At 44.4% G+C, this 18,633-nt stretch overlaps 1 protein-coding gene across 1 annotated transcript; it reads right to left on the reverse strand.

Moving 5' to 3' along the window:
- Positions 1 to 16,489: 16,489 nt before the first annotated feature.
- LOC147007095 (uncharacterized) lies at positions 16,490 to 17,408 on the reverse strand (the record flags this gene model as incomplete). The annotated part of the gene is made up of 2 exons (XM_085867555.1): positions 16,490 to 17,009; positions 17,064 to 17,408. Coding segments are annotated over 2 exons (732 nt in total), but the record flags the coding sequence as incomplete, so codon positions are not given.
- Between the last annotated feature and the right edge of the window lie 1,225 nt (positions 17,409 to 18,633).

An 18,633-nucleotide genomic window follows, 5' to 3' on the forward strand; every position in this document is an offset into this window, starting at 1 on the left:
ATAACCATCCTATCAGTTCCAGTCGATGCATTGAAATCCCCAAGACTAGAAGTGTATCTCGTCTGGGGCACTGATCAACCACAGACTCGAGTGTGGCGTAGAATGCATCCTTCACGGTGAGATCACTCGCCTCAGTCGGAGCATAAACAGAGACCAGGAAATGACAACGAAGGAGTGACGAATCCTTAATCTCATAATACGCTCGTTGACCGGTGTTACCTCAATTATCATTGGGGTCAGCTTATTGGACACAGCTACAGCAACTCCTTGGGTATGGTAACCATCAGAGCGACCAGACCAATAGTAGGTGTAACCACCCACCACTATCTCGCCACAATCCGGTCTCCGAACCTCAGAGAGAGCTCCAATCCCGATGTCCAAACACTTGAGCTCAGATGATAACAGAGACAGGTGATCATCCTCTCTTAGGGATAGGACATTCCAGGCACCCACCCGAAGGGACCGCCTCAGGTTAACCCAAGGAGACCGCCGTCTGGTGGACCACACCTCAGCACCACTCCGACACACTCTCCCGCAATCTGACCCAGGGATGTTACCCCGTGGTTTCCCTCCTATCATCAAAGATTGGGGGTCCCGAAGGCTTTGCCCCAATCCCAGCATCCGGTGAGCTGCCCTGCGAAGGGAAGCTGCACAGGAGGGACTCCCACCGAGTGGAGTTTCCAGATTTTTTTGCGTTTTTGCGTTTTGCGGAATGAAGGGTTTTACGGTGGCCGGAGTGCAAATCCTGCCACCAACCTCCTGATAAAAAGTAACCCAACTTCAGGAGGACGTCCGCAGACACAGTTGGGCACTAGATATGGATGGCCGTTGGCTCACAAGGAGCTCCTCCGCCCTTTGACAGGTTTTGTTTTTAATCCTGCTGGGTGTCCATATCCAAACACCCCCTCACCAGAAAACCTGGTGGGGGAGATGGTTTAGTCGCCGACAACCCGACCATGGAACAGGTTAGTACAGGTTTACATGGTACCTGTAGCAGGTCACAGATTGAACCCTGACCTGTCATGATGAAAAAACGGATTTTTCATGAAAATTTTATTTCCTCAGTTCTCATCAAAATCTCTTGATATTTCATGTACAACGGTCCTGGAGAGATACCATTAACCATACGAAAATATAAAGGTCAAGGTCAAAGGTCAAGGTCACAAAAAGGTCAAGCATCAAGGTCGACGAAACCCTTATTTTTTGACTAACTTTAATCTAATAAATAAGTCACTCATGTTCACATTTTGGCAAGATACTGGTCACCCTGGGGGTGACATTGGTTTTGTTTGTTTGTTTGTGAACAGTATTACGGAAAAACTCCTCGACGGATTTTGGCGCAACTTGGTGGGCGGGGGGGTTAGGTATGGTCCAAGGATCATGCCATTAAATTTTGGACTTGGTCCAAAATCCAATATGGCGGCCATTTTGAAAAAAAAATTGAATTGTTTTTTTTTGCATTTCTGCATGTTTTAAGTGATTTCCACCCCCCCCCCAAAAAAAAAATGTTACAAAAAAAAAATTTTTGAAAATTTTTTTTAACAAAAATTTTATTTCTTTTTTGCATTTCTACATGTTTTAAGTGATTTCCAACCCCCCCCCCCCTCCCAAAAAAAAATGTTGGAGAAAAGAACTATAACTCTCAGCACTGTTGAGATCATATTTAATGAATAAAATATAAGGTTCACTTGAGTGACCCAGCAGTATTGGCGGCGGAGGTTTTGCACTCTCCGGAGTGCTCCCCCTCTAGTTTTGGCATGTTTTTGTTGGAAATCACTTATAACATGGAGAAATGCCCCAAAAAATCGAATTTTTTGGAAAAAATGTTGCAAAATTTTGTTGTTTTTTTTTTCTCCAAAAAATTTTTTTTGGGGGGGGGTTGGAAATCACTTACAACATGGAGAAATGCAAAACAAAAATTCAAATATTTTTTTCAAAATGGCCGCCATAGCTGCCATATTGGACGTTGGACCAAGTCCAAAATCTAATGGCATGATCCTTGGACCATACCTAATCCCCCCACCAAGTTTCGTCGAAATCCGTCGAGGAGTTTTTCCGTAATACTGTTCAGAAACAAACAAACAGAAAGGGGTAAAAACAGTAACCTCCATCCATCTTCGATTGCGGAGGTTAATTACAATTATTAATTTAATTTGCACACCAGGTTTTTGGCACGCTAACATTCTGAAACAATAATTTATTAATGCTGAATTTATGTCTGCATCTCAAAAAAAAACCACAGCGAAGTAAATAAACAATAGTGAATTTAATGATGAAATGGATGGGACACAAAAAAGGAAATAATTCCAATTCACGGTGAACACTGGGGTGGCGGGACAAAAAAAGAAAGTACAACCAATTAAAAAGCTGGAAAAACAACATCATCATCATCATGGATAAAATGTATCCATCCTAACATTCTGTGGAGTTGTAAGCTCATTCAATGTAACACTTTGAATAAAATCTTTAAAAACTTACCCAAATTACATATTAATTCCAATATTACAATGACCTTTTATCTTCCATTGTTCGTTACAATATATAACTGGAACTTGATGGTTGGTCATTGTTTTTTCATTGATGATGAGAATCTGCTTTTTGGACGATTGGTTCTTAAAATAAAAAACTTGCATTAATCATCAATCACTGATGTGAGTTTCTAGTTCTGTGTTCCTTTGTACAACTATTCTGTTGTTGTAAAAGAACATTACGACAAGGGAAAGAGGCATTCATCTCTCACTGGCGCTTCGCTCCGAAGCGCTTACACCTGTAGGAGTGGCCCATGAGATAAAGGGCTTTAAGAGGTGATTGTTGAAATGAACAGATTTACAGAATATCTTCCAAACGGGGCTGGATTTAGGGAAGGCTTACCAGCTGACAGCGTGCCAGGCTCGGGGTGTGTATTGTCGCGTTGGGTCTTCTTATGCTGAACCGTCGAAGATGGGATTAAAAATTTGTTTCCCACAGGGTGGCTCGAATCATATGAGACATCTGAGTGGAATTAGTCCCTCGCGCTCCCCGGTTAGATTTGCTAATTTTGCTGGTCGTTTAAAAGCGAATGTTGTCAATTTTAAATTCCCCCAGGGATTTACTCCAAACAGAGACCAAAAAGGTTTTCACACGAGAATTGTATAACTGCACACCACCACAAGAAATGTGTTCTTTGGGGATAACATATTTATTTGAAGTAGGCACAGAAGGAGAAAAATGGACAATCCCGAGAAGAATGATAGGACATGAATGCATGCAAATAAATAAATAAAGTCAGGTCAGCTATGGGAGTATGAGCTGGAGCAGCGCGTCGCTGCATCCACTTTCCTCCGGTACTCCAGGCCTCCATCTGGCCATCCCTCAGGGAGATGCCTGGCCCATCCCCATCTCCCTGAGATGCTGATCAACTTGCTGCAACCACGAGGCACATGGTCGGCCCATTGGTGTCCTTCACTCAGGTGGCTCCGTCACTGAGAGAATCTGGTGAGCAGGATCAGTGTCAGGAAAACGAGACACATGTCCATACAGCCGCAGCTGACGCTCACGGACTATGCAGGTAACAAATCTCATTTGAGTATCTCTCAGCAACCGCTCGTTGGACACAAAGTCCGACGAGAGATAACCACGGATTATCCGAAAAAAACCAGGTACCAAAGGGAATGAAGTCTCCATCTCAGATCCTCTGGTCCTTCGGTCACATCCGAAGAGCAAGAGTGGAAGCACGAAGGGCTTGAAGACTCAGGCTTTTGTCCTCCTGCACAGGTACCGGCAGCGCCACACCCCATGATCCAATGAATCCAAGACTACCCAGGCCTGACCCAGACGTCTCTTGACCTCTGGCTCACAGCCAGGGAGACATGAATGTCACTGCCAAGGTAAGTGAATCTCTACCTGTCCTCAACATCCTCACCACAAACAGGTACAAACAGGATAGCTGCATCCAAGATGTCATTGAAAGCCTGGATCTTAGTTTTGACCCAGGAAACCCGTAATCCCAGCGGCTCCGACTCCTCATTCCAGCACCTCGAGGGCCGCCAAAAGGATATCTAGAGTCTCTGCTAGGATGACTGCATCATCTGCAGAAATGAAGGTCAGAGATCTTGACATTTCTAAACGATGCACCGCAGCCTGATCTCTGACACCTGATCAATATGGTGTTACTAAAGATTACACAAACAAATGGCTGGTTAATGAGGTGTTCCTTCCAGATTACGCAAACAAATGGCTGATTAGTAAGGTGTTACAAAATAATACACAAACAAATGGCTGATTAATAAGGTGTTACTAAATAATACATGCACAAACAAATGGCTGATAAGTAAGGTGTTACAAATAATACACAAACAAATGGCTGATTAATAAGGTGTTACTAAATAATACACAAACAAATGGCTCATTAATAGCGAACGCATGATGAGCTTCATACTAACGCGTGTACATGAGAGAATAGGAAACAACAAAAAAACAACACAATACCATGGCAATTTGGAATCCGTGTCATTGGCTATGACCCCTTTGCTTCCGTTTTTTTTTGTTTCCGGTTTTTGTCATGGGGAATGATGCATGCCAGGAGATAAAGGAATCGTCAGAGACATGAAAGACCCAAATATTATCAGACATGATGTATATTTCCTCCACTGACACTGATTTTTAATAAAGATATCTCCCGCATCATCAAAAAATAATTTATAATCGTGATTTACGTTATTTGATCGCTGATCCCGAATCCAGGCGAAGTCGCCGGAAATTGCGTATACAGTTGTGTGAACAAGTTGTAGGTAAAGTCAGAAGCGATTGTAAGAAGAATTCTACGTTTGCTTCTAGTATTTCTTTTTCAGATGAGATCCTGTTTGAGGCGGTGTAGTTGTCGTTGTGAAGGTAATGTTGAGGATTTTTTTCAGATGATATCTTGTTCTAGACAGTGTAGTTGTTGTTGTGAAGGTAATGTTCAGGTAATTGTGCTGAAATTAAAAAAGAAGAGAGAGAAATCGCACCACGTGATGTGTGACTTGTGCGTGAGGCAAAAACTGAAAAACTGATCTGACGAAAGGATGGTCCCTGGGGCCTTGTCGTTAACTGGAGTAGTCCACTGAGGCTTTAACGGTGAGAGTTGAGAGTGTACCTAGCTCTGTGTGTTTGCTAGTTAATTGTTATTATACTTCGCTGTGATCAATTGTTCATGTACCCTTTTTGTTGTGTTTGTAGAGATGGCTTCAATCAAAGCGAATTAAAGCCTAATTCATCGAAGGCCTTTCTCTCTCATTCATTTCAATTTAATTCCACTTGATTCCTTCGATTGCTTCAATCGACCATGGACAAGATCTTCAAACCGGAGAAGTTTGATGCGGACCCAAATGCCAGTGACGCGGAGATGAGGGGGTGTCATTGGTATCACACCTTCCCAAACTATCTGACGATCATTGAAGAACATCAAAGCGGACAAACTGGCCGCACTTATAAATCATGTCTCGCCAAGTTTATGTAGACTTTTCTCGGAGTGTAACACTTATGAAGATGTGATCGACGTACTGCGAGAGCGCTTTACGTGAAATGCAAGAACAGAGGTATACACAAGACATCTTCTCACCACACACAGGCAAGAGGCTGGTGAGACAATCGATCGGTACGTGCAAGCTCTGAGACAGTTAGGCAAAGACTGCAATTTCCAGGCTGTAACTGCCGAGAAACAAAGAGATGAAGCAACCCGAGAGGCATTCATACAGGGGCTACGGTCTGCCCCCATACGGCAACGCTTACTGGAAAATGCACGACTAGATTTTGAAATGGCTGTGGACCGAGCCCAAGCTATGGACGTGGCCCAGCAACAATCTGAGTCGTATGGGTCACTGATCTTTCCAATGAATGCTGCTACCACGGAAACTCAAGGAACTCCCGAGTTACCTCCAGAAACCGAAGAAGGAGATAATTCCGGGAAATCAGACACCCCGACCTCATCAAATTCCTCTGCAACCACTTCGGCTGGTAAATGTTTCTTTTGTGGGTATAAAAGATACCCACAAAGCAAATGTTCAGCCAGGGATGCCACCTGTATGAACTGTGACAAGAAAGGACATTATGTCAAAGTATGCAAATCTACTCTTAAAAGAAATAATCCTACTTCAGCTGCCCTCTACTCTCAAAAGAAGGTAACCGCTGCTTCGCCGGGTAGTCTTTCGAAAGCTATCATTGAAGTACGAATCAACGGGAATATGGCTGAGGCGCTGATCGATACCGGTAGCTCTGAAAGTTTCGTCAACAACTCACTAGCGTGAGACAGAAAAGGAAGATCTACCCGACCGTTAATACGGTATGCATGGCTTCGACATCACTCCAGTCTCGCGCACGAGGATACTGTAATGTTGAGCTGGACATAAAAGGCTACACATATCATGATGTAAAGGTACTGGTATTTTGTGATTTATGTGCAGATGTAATCTTGGGTCATAACGTCCTCAAGCAACACACTAGTGTCGAAATACCCTTTGGTGGGGAAAAACCTCATCTAATTCTGAATGCTCTGACCACCGAAGATGTATCCCCCCTCCCCCGCCCCCCTTTGCTGTTTGCAAACTTATCTTCGGACTGCAAACTGATAGCGATCAAATCGTGACAATATACCACTGCCGATACGAACTTCATCGCTTCTGACACTAGCGATTACTGGAAGAAGGTAATATATAACCGACCGATTTGCCATGGCGCGCGCAAGTATTGGCGACCACCAACCAGAACCATAAGAAACGAATGGTTGTTAATTATTCTCAAACGATCAATCGCTTCACCCACCTCGATGCCTACCCATTGCCGCGAAAAGACGAGATGGTCGAACGCGTGGCCAATTACAAAAATATTCAGCACAATGGATTTGCGACGCGCGTATCATCAGATTCCCATTCGACAGGAAGACAAACCCTTACACCACATTCGAGGCAGGTAGGCGACTCTATCAATTCAGGACACTCCCATTCGGTGTCACGAATGGAGTAGCTTGTTTTCAACGAGTCATGGATAATATGATCTCAGACGAAAACCTAAAAGACAATTTTGTTTATGTGGATAATGTCACGGTGTGCAGAAAGAATCGGGAGGAACATGATGCAAATCTGGACAGTTTCTTGAATATTGCAAGAAAATATAACCTGACACTCAACTATGACAAATGTGTATTCTCAGCAAAGTCAATCGATCTACTCGGAGACACGATAGCAGACGGCGCGATCAAGCCCGATCCTGAACGTTTGCGCCCGCTCCACGAACTACCCCTTCCTCATGACCTGCAGTCATTGTGTCGGGTGATTGGGATGTTCGCGTACTACACTAAGTGGATTCCCCAATATTCTGAGAAAATTCATCCTCTAGTGCATTGCAAGAACTTCCCGCGAGACGCCGCTGTTTTAAATGCTTTCGACAGCTTCAAAGATGACATCCAGCAACTCTGTGGTATTGTCAATCGATAGCACGGTACCAATCATGGTGGAAACAGACTCTTCCGATCACGTGATCGCCGCGACGCTCAATCAATCCGGCCGATCCGTAGCGTTCTTCTCGAGAACTTTCTCTGGAAGCGAGCAGAGACACTCAGCGATAGAGAAGGAAGCGTATGCTATTGTCGAAGCCCTACGTAAATGGAGACATTATTTACTGGACAACCACTTCACGCTCATCACGGACCAGCGATCCGTTGCTTTTATGTTTGATGGAAAAAATAACAGAAAAATTAAAAATGACAAAAATAATGAGATGGCGCATCGATCTATGCTGTTATAGTTATGACATTGTTTATCGGCCTGGGTGGGACAACCCTGCTGCAGACACCTTTTCACGGATCCACTGTTCGGCGACATCGGGTCGGGCTTTGCAAGACCTTCACGTCTCTCTATGCCACCCAGGAGTAACCAGAATGGCACACTTTGTGCGTCGACAAAACCTTCCCTATTCTATCGAAGATATTAAACAAGTGAGTGCTTCTTGCCCGGTTTGTGCTGAACTAAAACCCACATTCTATGGCGCCACTCCAGGCAACTTGATCAAGGCTACTTTACCCTTCGAGAGACTAAATATCGACTTCAAAGGGCCCTTGCCGACTGAGACGAATAACAGATACATACTCACTGTTGTTGACGAATACTCAAGGTTTCCGTTTGCATTCCCGTGTTCGGATATGACCTCTAGTACCGTCGTGAAATGTCTCTCTGAACTCTTTGCCATGTTTAGGAAACCATCGTACATACATTCTGACAGAGGTCCGTGTTTCATGTCGGATGAACTCAAACAGTTCCTACATGAACATGGCATTGCAACTAGTCAAGCGACGAGTTACAACCCACAAGGTAATGGACTGGTGGAACGGTATAGCGGAGTTATTTGGGAAGCCATAACCCTGGCGCTGAAATCGAGAAGACTGGGGATTATCAGTGGGAGATTATCCTCCCCGATGCCCTGAATTCCATACGCTCTTTGCTCTGTACGTCCATCGATACTACTCACGCATGATCGAATGTTTACCCACCAACGACGATACACCAGCGGTCAATCGGTGCCCAACTGGCTAACTTATCCTGGTACTGTATTCATGAAGTGCCTCATACGACAAAGCAAGTATGAACCAATGGTGGATAAGGTCGAACTCATCGATACTAATCCTGAGTATGCTCATGTTGGACTTTCTGATGGCAGGGAGACCACTGTGTCGACGGTTCGCCATCTGGCTCCCGCTGGTGCATCTCCCTCAGGTGCTTCTTCTTCTGGTACTTCTCCACCCGAAAAGGGCAATGTTGGGCTTGATGCAGACAAAGCTCCAACATATTACCCGAGAGAGAACGTGGAGTCATCCCCGACACCAACCGAGGATTCTCAAGGGGTTCAGAAATCTCCCTCAAGTGAAACCACCATTCACTCTCGGAGAGGGCGACCGATAATAGCTCCTCGACGACTTGATCTGTAAAAGGAGGATTATCGGTATCCCATGATAACTTGCTTAGCACATTATTATGCCCATAATAACGAACGCAGTGAGCTTCATACTTAACGTGTGTACATGAGAGAATAGGAAACAACAACAACAACAACAACAACAACAACACAATGCCCCTGACGATTTGGAATCCGTGTCGTAAGCTATGACCTTTTGCTTCAGGTTGTTGTTAAATGCGGTGCGGTGTATAAACACGATTGGAATTTATTTCTATCTTGCGAATATTACTTAACGCGTGCACATGAGAGAATAGGAAACAACAAAAACAACACAATACCCTGGCAATTGTGAATCTGTGTCGTTGGCCATGACCATTTTGCTTCCGTTTTTTTTTTGCCTCTGTTTTTTTTGTTTTGTTTCCGGTTTCTGTCATGGGGAATGATGCATGCCGGGAGATAAAGGCATCGTCGGAGACATGAAAGACCCAAATAATATCAGACATGGTGGATATTTCCTTCACTGATTTTAATCAAGATATCTCCCGCATCATCAAAAAATAAATTTTAATCGTGATTTATGTTATTTGATCGATAATTGCGAAGGAACCGGAAATTGCGTATACAGGTGTGAACAAGTTGGAGGTAAAGTCAGAAGCGAATGTAAGAAGAATACTATGTTCACTTCTAGGATTTATTTTTTTAGATGAGATCCTGTTCGAGGCGGTGTAGTTGTCGTTGTGAAGTTGAGGATTTTCTTTTGCAAATGAGATCGTGTTCTAGGCGGTGTAGTTGTCGTTGTGAAGTTGAGGATTTTTTTTTTTGCAGATGAGATCCTGTTCTAGGCGGTGTAGTTGTCGTTGTGAAGTTGAGGAATTTCTTTTTTTGCAGAGGAGAACCTGTTCTAGGCGGTGTAGTTGTCGTGAAGTTGAGAATTTGTTTTTTTGCAGATCAGATCCTGTTCTTGGCGGTGTAGTTGTCGTTGTGAAGTTGAGGATTTTTTTTTTTTGCAGATGACATCCTGTTTTCGGCGGTGTAGTTGTTGTTGTGAAGGTAATGTTGAGGTAATATTTATATTTTTAGATGAGATCCTGTTTGAGGCAGTGTAGTTGTCGTTGTGAAGTTGAGGATTTTTTTTTTTGCAGATGAGATCCTGTTCTAGGCGGTGTAGTTGTCGTTGTGAAGTCGAGGATTTTATTTTGTTCCAGATGAGATCCGGTTCCAGGTGGTGTAGTTGTCGTTGTGAAGTTGAGGAATTTATTTTTTTGCAGATCAGATCCTGTTCTAGGCGTTGTAGTTGTCGTTGTGAAGTTGAGAATTTGTTTTGCAGAACAGATCCTGTTCGAGGCGATGTAATTGTTGTTGTGAAGGTAATGTTGAGGTAATATTTATATTTTTAGATGAGATCATGTTCTAGGCAGTGTAGTTGTCGTGAAGTTGAGGTATTTTTTTGCAGATGAGATCCTGTTCTAGGCGGTGTAGTTGTCGTTGTGAAGTTGAGGTATTTTTTTTTGCAGATGAGATCCTGTTCCAGGTGGTGTAGTTGTCGTTGTGAAGTTGAGGAATTTTTTTTTTTGCAGATCAGATCCTGTTCTAGGCGTTGTAGTTGTCGTTGTGAAGTTGAGGAATTTGTTTTTTGTAGAGGAGATCCTGTTCGGCGGTGTAGTTGTCGTGAAGTTGAGAATTTGTTTTTGCAGATCAGATCCTGTTCTAGGCGGTGTAATTGTTGTTGTGAAGGTAATGTTGAGGTAATATTTATATTTTTAGATGAGATCATGTTCTAGGCAGTGTTGTTGTCGTTGTGAAGTTGAGGTATTTTTTGTTTTGCAGATGAGATCCTGTTCTAAGCGGTGTAGTTGTTGTTGTGAAGGTAATGTTGAGGTAATATTTATATTTTTAGATGAGATCATGTTCTAGGCGGTGTAGTTGTCGTTGTGAAGTTGAGGTATTTTTTGCAGATGAGATCCTGTTCTAGGCGTTGTAGTTGTCGTTGTGAAGTTGAGGTATTTTTTTTTGCAGATGAGATCCTGTTCTAGGTGGTGTAGTTGTTGCTGTGCAGTTGAGGATTTTTTTTTTTTGCAGATGAGATCCTGTTCTAGGTGGTGTAGTTGTTGCTGTGAAGTTGAGGAATTGTTTTTTGGATGAGATCCTGTTCTTGGCGGTGTAGTTGTCGTGAAGTTGAGGATTTTTTTTTTCTTTGCAGATGAGATCCTGTTCTCGGCGGTGTAGTTGTCGTTGTGAAGTCGAGGATTTTATTTTTGTTCCAGATGAGATCCTGTTCTAGGCGGTGTAGTTGTCGTGAAGTTGAGGGATTTTTTTGCAGATGAGATCCTGTTCCAGGCGGTGTAGTTGTCGTTGTGAAGTTGAAGAATTTTTTTTGCAGATCAGATCCTGTTCTAGGCGTTGTAGTTGTCGTTGTGAAGTTGAGGATTTTTGTTTTCTGCAGATGAGATCCTGTTCTAGGCGGTGTAGTTGTCGTTGTGGAGTTGAGTATTTTTTTTGCAGATGAGATCCTGTTCTAGGCGGTGTAGTTGTCGTTGTGAAGTTGAGGATTTTTTTGCAGATGAGATCGTGTTCTAGGCGATGTAGTTGTCGTTATGAAGTTGAGGATTTTTGCAGATGAGATCCTGTTCTAGGCGGTGTAGTTGTCGTTGTGAAGTTGAGGAATTTCTTTTTTGCAGAGGAGAACCTGTTCTAAGCGGTGTAGTTGTCGTGAAGTTGAGAATTTGTTTTTGCAGATCAGATCCTGTTCTTGGCGGTGTAGTTGTCGTTGTGAAGTTGAGGATTTTTTTTTGCAGATGAGATCCTGTTCTAGGCGGTTTAGTTGTCGTTGTGAAGTCGAGGATTTTATTTTTGTTCCAGAATGAGATCCGGTTCCAGGTGGTGTAGTTGTCGTTGTGAAGTTGAGAATTTATTTTTTGCAGATCAGATCCGGTTCTAGGCGTTGTAGTTGTCGTTGTGAAGTTGAGAATTTGTTTTTGCAGATGAGATCCTGTTCTAGGCGTTGTAGTTGTCGTTGTGAAGTTGAGGGATTTTTTTGCAGATGAGATCCTGTTCTAGGCGGTGTAATTGTTGTTGTGAAGTTGAGGATTTTTTGTTTTAGATGAGATCCTGTTCTAGGCGGTGTCGTTGTCGTTGTGAAGTTGAGGAATTTGCTTTTTTTGCAGATGAGATCCTGTTCTAGGTGGTGTAGTTGTCGTTGTGAAGTTGAGGATTTTTGTTTTCTGCAGATGAGATCCTGTTCTAGGCGGTGTAGTTGTCGTTGTGAAGTCGAGGATTTTATTTTGTTCCAGATGAGATCCTGTTCTAGGCGGTGTAGTTGTCGTGAAGTTGAGGGATTTTTTTTTTTTGCAGATGAGATCCTGTTCAGGCGGTGTAGTTGTCGTTGTGAAGTTGAAGAATTTTTTTTTTGCAGATCAGATCCTGTTCTAGGCGTTGTAGTTGTCGTTGTGAAGTTGAGGATTTTTCTTTTCTGCAGATGAGATCCTGTTCTAGGCGGTGTAGTTGTCGTTGTGAAGTTGAGGATTTTTTTGCAGATGAGATCCTGTTCTAGGCGGTGTAGTTGTCGTTGTGAAGTTGAGGATTTTTTGCAGATGAGATCGTGTTCTAGGCGATGTAGTTGTCGTTATGAAGTTGAGGATTTTTTGTTTTAGATGAGATCCTGTTCTAGGCGGTGTAGTTGTCGTTGTGAAGTTGAGAATTTCTTTTTTGCAGAGGAGAACCTGTTCTAGGCGGTGTAGTTGTCGTGAAGTTGAGAATTTGTTTTTTTGCAGATCAGATCCTGTTCTTGGTGGTGTAGTTGTCATTGTGAAGTTGAGGATTTTTTTTTTTGCAGATGAGATCCTGTTCTAGGCGGTTTAGTTGTCGTTGTGAAGTCGAGGATTTTATTTTGTTCCAGATGAGATCCGGTTCCAGGTGGTGTAGTTGTCGTTGTGAAGTTGAGAATTTATTTTTTGCAGATCAGATCCGGTTCTAGGCGTTGTAGTTGTCGTTGTGAAGTTGAGAATTTGTTTTTGCAGAGGAGATCCTGTTCGGCGATGTAGTTTTCGTGAAGTTGAGAATTTGTTTTTTGCAGAACAGATCCTGTTCTAAGCGGTGTAATTGTTGTTGTGAAGGTAATGTTGAGGTAATATTTATATTTTTAGATGAGATCATGTTCTAGGCGGTGTAGTTGTCGTGAAGTTGAGGTATTTTTTTGCAGATGAGATCCTGTTCTAGGCGGTGTAGTTGTCGTTGTGAAGTTGAGGATTTTTTTTTGCAGAAGAGATCCTGTTCTAGGCGGTGTAGTTGTCATTGTGAAGTTGAGGTATTTTTTTTTTTGCAGATGAGATCCTGTTCTAGGCGGTGTAGTTGCTGTTGTGAACGTAATGTTGAGCTAACATTTATATTTTTACATGAGAACATGCTCTAGGTACTGTAGTTGTCGTTGTGAAGTTGAGGTATTTTTTTTTGCAGATGAGATCCTGTTCTAGGCGGTGTAGTTGTCGTTGTGAAGTTGAGGTATTTTTTTTTTGCTTTGCTTTTTTACAACGATTCGCCAGCATAAGCACGGAGTCAGGTATACTCTCAATTCGAACCATTCAAGGAACACCAAGTGAACCACCGCAGTTAATGACAATGCCCCAGGGACAATCCCACCAACCGGGCAGCATCTTGGTTTTATCTGTCTGGTGTGCGAGCCACACGCCACGTGATGACGCGTCACTTCATCTTTTATTTCATCACATTCTCCCCGTCTTTAAAATGTAACTAGAGGTTCAACTAACGCACCATGATTACTTCAAAGCTATAGGAGCATACATTTCAAGCAGTGAGAACTATTTAAACTACAGAAGCATCCATTTCAAGCAGTGAGGATTATTTTGAGTTATAGAAGCATAGTAAGGTGTCATCAAGGGATGCCGATAATCCCCTTTACAGATCGAGTCGTCGAGGGGTTTTATCCGTCGACCTCTCCGGGGAGTAAATGGTGGTTTCACTTGAGGGAGGCTTCCGATCCCCTTGGGGAGCCTCGACTCGTGCCGGGGATGACTCCACGATCGCTCTCGGGTGGAATGTGGTAGCTTCGTCTACCTCAACCCCGACGTCACCATTCTCGGGTGGAGAAGTTCCTGAGGGAGAAACACCTGGGGAGGGAATGTCAGAGGGAGAAGTACCAGAGGGAGGAGTACCTGCAGGAGGAGTACCTGCGGGAGCCAGATGGCGAACCGACACAGTGGTCTCCCTGTCATCAGGAAGTCGAACATGAGCATACTCAGGATTAGCATCAATGAGTTCGACCTTCTCCACCATCGATTCATACTTGCTTTGTCGTACCGGGCGCTTCATGAACACTGTACCCGGATAGGTTAGCCAGTTGGGCACCGATTGGCCGCCGGTATATCGTCGTTGGTGAGTAAACATTCGTTTGTGCGGAGTAGCATTGATGGACATACAGAGCAAAGAGCGTATGGAATTCAGGGCATCGGGAAGGGTAACCTCCCACCACTCGGGCCCCAGTCCTCTCGATCTCAGCGCCAGGGTTACGGCTTTCCAAATGACTCCATTATACCATTCCACCTGCCCATTACCCTGTGGGTTGTAACCCGTCGTTCGACTAGTTCTTATGCCGTGTTCATATGGGAACTGTTTGAGCTCGGCCAACATGAAACACGGTCCTCTGTCAGAATGTATGTACAAAGGTTTCCCAAACATGGCAAAGAGGTCAGAGAGACATTTCACAACAGTGCCCGAGATCATATCCTTGCACGGGAATGCAAATGGGAACCTTGAGTATTCATCAACAACAGTGAGTATGTATCTGTTGTCTGTCTCAGTCGGCAAGGGCCCTTTGAAGTCGATATTTAGTCTCTCGAAGGGTGAAGTGGCCTTGATCAACCTGCCAGGAGCGGCGCCATGGAATCTGGGTTTTAGTTCAGCCCAAACAGGGCAAGAAGCACTCATTTGTTTAATATCTTCGATAGAATAGGGAAGGTTTTGTCTACGCACAAAATGTGGCATTCTGGTTACCCCTGGGTGGCACAGAGACACATGAAGGTCTTGCAAAGCCCAACCGGTTGTCGCCGAACAGTAGACCCGAGAGAAGATGTCTGCAGCAGGGTTTTCCCTCCCGGGCCGATAAACAATGTCGTCACTATAACAAGATAGTTCTATCCGCCATCTCATGATTTCCTCGTTCTTAATTTTGCCATCAAACATGAAGGCAACGGATCGCTGGTCCATGACGAGTGTGAAGTGGTTGCCAGTAAATAATGTCTCCTTTTACGTAGGGCTTCGACAATAGCGTACGCTTCCTTCTCTATTGCCGAGTGTCTCTGCTCGCTTCCAGAGAGAGTTCTCGAGAAGAACGCGACGGGTCTGCCGGACTGATTGAGCGTCGCAGCGATCGCGTGATCGGAAGCATCCGTTTCCACCACAAACGACACCGAGCTGTCGATCGATAATACCACTGAATTACTCATATCATCTTTGAGGCTGTGGAAAGCTTTTACAACAGCGGCATCTCACGGGAAGCTTTTGCAATGCACCAGGGGATGTATTTTCTCAGAATATTGGGGAATCCATTTGGCGTAGTAAGCGAACATGCCAATCACCCAGCGCAATGATTACAGGTCATGAGGTGGGGGTAGCTCACGGAGCGGGCGCAATCGTTCAGAATCGGGCTTAATCGCGCCGTCGGCTATTGTGTAGCCGAGAAGATCAATTGACTTTGCCGAGAATACGCATTTGTCGTAGTTGGGTGTCAGATTATATTTTCTGGCAATGCTCAAGAATCTGTCCAGATTCACATCATGTTCCCCCCGATCCTGACCGCACACCGTGACTTTGTCCACGTAAACAAAAGTGTCTTTGACGTTTTCATCCAGTGATGTCATCCATAACTCGTTGGTAGCAAGCTACTTCATTAGTGACACCGAACGGGATCCTCTTAAATTGATAGAGGCGCCTACCTGCCTCGAACGCGGTGTATGGTTTGTCTTCCTCTCGAATGGGAAATTGATGATAGGCGCTTTGCAAATCGATGGTTCGGAATATTTTGTAGTTGGCCACGCGTTCGACCATCTCATCTATGCGTGGCAATGGGTAGGCATCGAGGTGGGTGAAGCGATTGACCGTTTGAGAGTAATCGACAACCATTCGTTTCTTATGGTTCTGGCTGGTGGTCACCAATACCCGCGCGCGCCATGGCGAATCGCTCGGTTCTACAATACCTTTTTCCTGTAATCGCTTAGTCTCAGAAGCGATGAAGTTCATATCGGCGGTGTTATATCGTTGCGATTTGATCGCTATCGGTTTGCAGTCCGGCGACAAGTTAGCAAACAGCAGGGGGGACGATACCTCCGCTCTGGTCAGAGCATTTAGAATTAGACGAGGTTTTTTTCCTCCAAAGGGTATTTCGACACTCCTGTGCTGCTTGAGGACATTATGACCCAAAATTACATCTGCGCATAAGTCACGAAGCACCAGTACCCTTACATCCTGATACGTGTAGCCATTTACGTCCAGCTCAACATTACAGTACCCTCGTACACTGGACTGTAGTGATGTGGAGGCCATGCATACCATATTGTCTGTCGGGTGGATCTTCCATTTTCTGTCTTTCGCTAGTGAGCTGTTTACGAAACTTTCAGAGCTTCCGGTATCGATCAGCGCCTCAGCCATATGCCCGTTAATTCGTGCGTTGATGATAACTTTGGATAGATTCCCCGGTGAAGCTGCTGTTACTTTCTTTTGAGAGTAGATAATGGCATAATGGCATAATGCCCTTTCTTGTTACAGTTCATACATGTGGCATCCCTGGCGGGGCATTTGCTACGGGGGTGTCTTTTATACCCACAAAAGAAACATTTACCAACCGAAGTAGTTGCCGAGGAGTTCAACGAGGTCTGGGTGTCCGATTCCTCGGGATTATCTCCATCCTCAGTGTCGGAGGTATCCCGGGGAGTTCTTTGAGTTTCCGCTGTAGCAGCATTCATTAGCAACACCGGTGTCCCATATGACTCAGATTGCTGCTGGGCCGCGTCCATAGCTCGGGCCTGGTCGGCAACCGTTTCAAGATTGGGTTGTGCTTTTTCCAGTAAGCGTTGCCGAATGGGGGCTGACCTGAGCCCCTGGATGAAAACCTCTCGGGTCGCTTCATCTCGATGTTCCTCAGCAGTTGCAGCCCGGAAATTGCAGTCTTTGCCCAACTGCGTCAGAGCTTGCAAGTACTGAGCGATTGTCTCACCGGCCTCTTGCCTGCGTGTGGTGAGAAGATATCTTGTGTATACCTCGTTCTTGCACTTCACGTAGAGCGCCTGCAGCACGTCGATTGCTGCGTCATAAGTGTTACACTCCGAGAAGAGCCTGAATACACTTGGCGAGACATGGTTTACAAGTGCGGCCAGTTTGTTGGCTCCCTCTTCAATGATGGTCAGATAGTGTGAAAAGGAGCGGTACCAATGGGACCACTTTATTTCCGAGTCGGTGGCGTTCGGGTCCACATCAAACCTCTCCGGCTTGTAGATCTTGTCCGTAGTCGGTTGAGGCAGCCGAAGGAATCAAGTGAAATAAATTGAAATGAATGTGAGAGAAAAACCTTCGGAGTATAAGGCTTTATTTCACTTGATTGAAGCCGTCTCTACAAACACAAAAGGAATACATGTGCAGTCAATCACCGTAAAGTATAACAACGATTAGCCAGCAAAAGCACGGAGTCCGATATACTCTCAATTCTCACCATTCAACGAACACCAAGTGAACCAACGCATTCAATGACAATGCCCCAGGGACAATCCCACCGACTGCGCAGCATCTCGGTTTTATCTGTCTCGTGTGCGAGCCACGCATCACGTGATCGCGCGTCACTTCATCTTTTATTTCATCACAGAGGATGGTTTTTTGGAAATGAGATCCTGTTCTAGGCGGTGTAGTTGTCGTTGTGAAGTTGAGAATTTGTTTTTTTTGCAGATGAGATCCTGTTCTCGGCGGTGTAGTTGTCGTGAAGTTGAGGAATTTGTTTTTTTGGAGATGAGATCCTGTTCTCGGCGGTGCAGTTGTCGTTGTGAAGTTGAGAATTTGTTTTTTTGGAGATGAGATCTTTCGTGTATGAGGTGCAGTGGAACATGAGAAGCAAGAGTGTGAGCATCAACTCCGCTTGATTGCGCGTCCGGATCTACATTCCTGCCACCCCAAGCGGGCGAGTCATGGTATACGAAAACCCAATCACGTGATACAGCACAAGATCCTGTTCTTGGCGGTGTAGTTGTCGTTGTGAAGTTGATTTTTTTTGCAGATGAAATCCTGTTCAAGGCGGTGTAGTTGTCGTTGTGAAGTTGATTTTTTTTTTTTTGCAGATGAGATCCTGTTCTAGGCGGTGTAGTTGTTGTTGTGGAGTTGAGGAATTTTTTTTGCAGATGAGATCCTGTTCTAGGCGGTGTAGTTGTCGTTGTGAAGTTGAGGTAATATTTATATTTTAGATGAGATCCTGTTCGAGGCGGTGTAGTTGTCGTTGTGAAGTTGAGGATTTTTTTTTTGCAGATGAGATCTTTTGTGTATGAGGTGCAGTGGAACACGAGAAGCAAGAGTGTGAGCATCAACTCCGCTTGATTGCGCGTCCGGATCTACATTCCTGCCACCCCAAGCGGGCGAGTCATGGTATACGAAAACCCAATCACGTGACACAGCACAAGATCCTGTTCTTGGCGGTGTAGTTGTCGTTGTGAAGTTGATTTTTTTTTTTTGCAGATGAGA

Source organism: Eptatretus burgeri, unplaced genomic scaffold (assembly GCF_056783735.1).
Source record: "Eptatretus burgeri isolate ZD-2024b unplaced genomic scaffold, Ebu_testis_v1 Ebu_testis_scaffold_697, whole genome shotgun sequence".
Classification (NCBI taxonomy): Eukaryota; Metazoa; Chordata; class Myxini; order Myxiniformes; family Myxinidae; genus Eptatretus; species Eptatretus burgeri.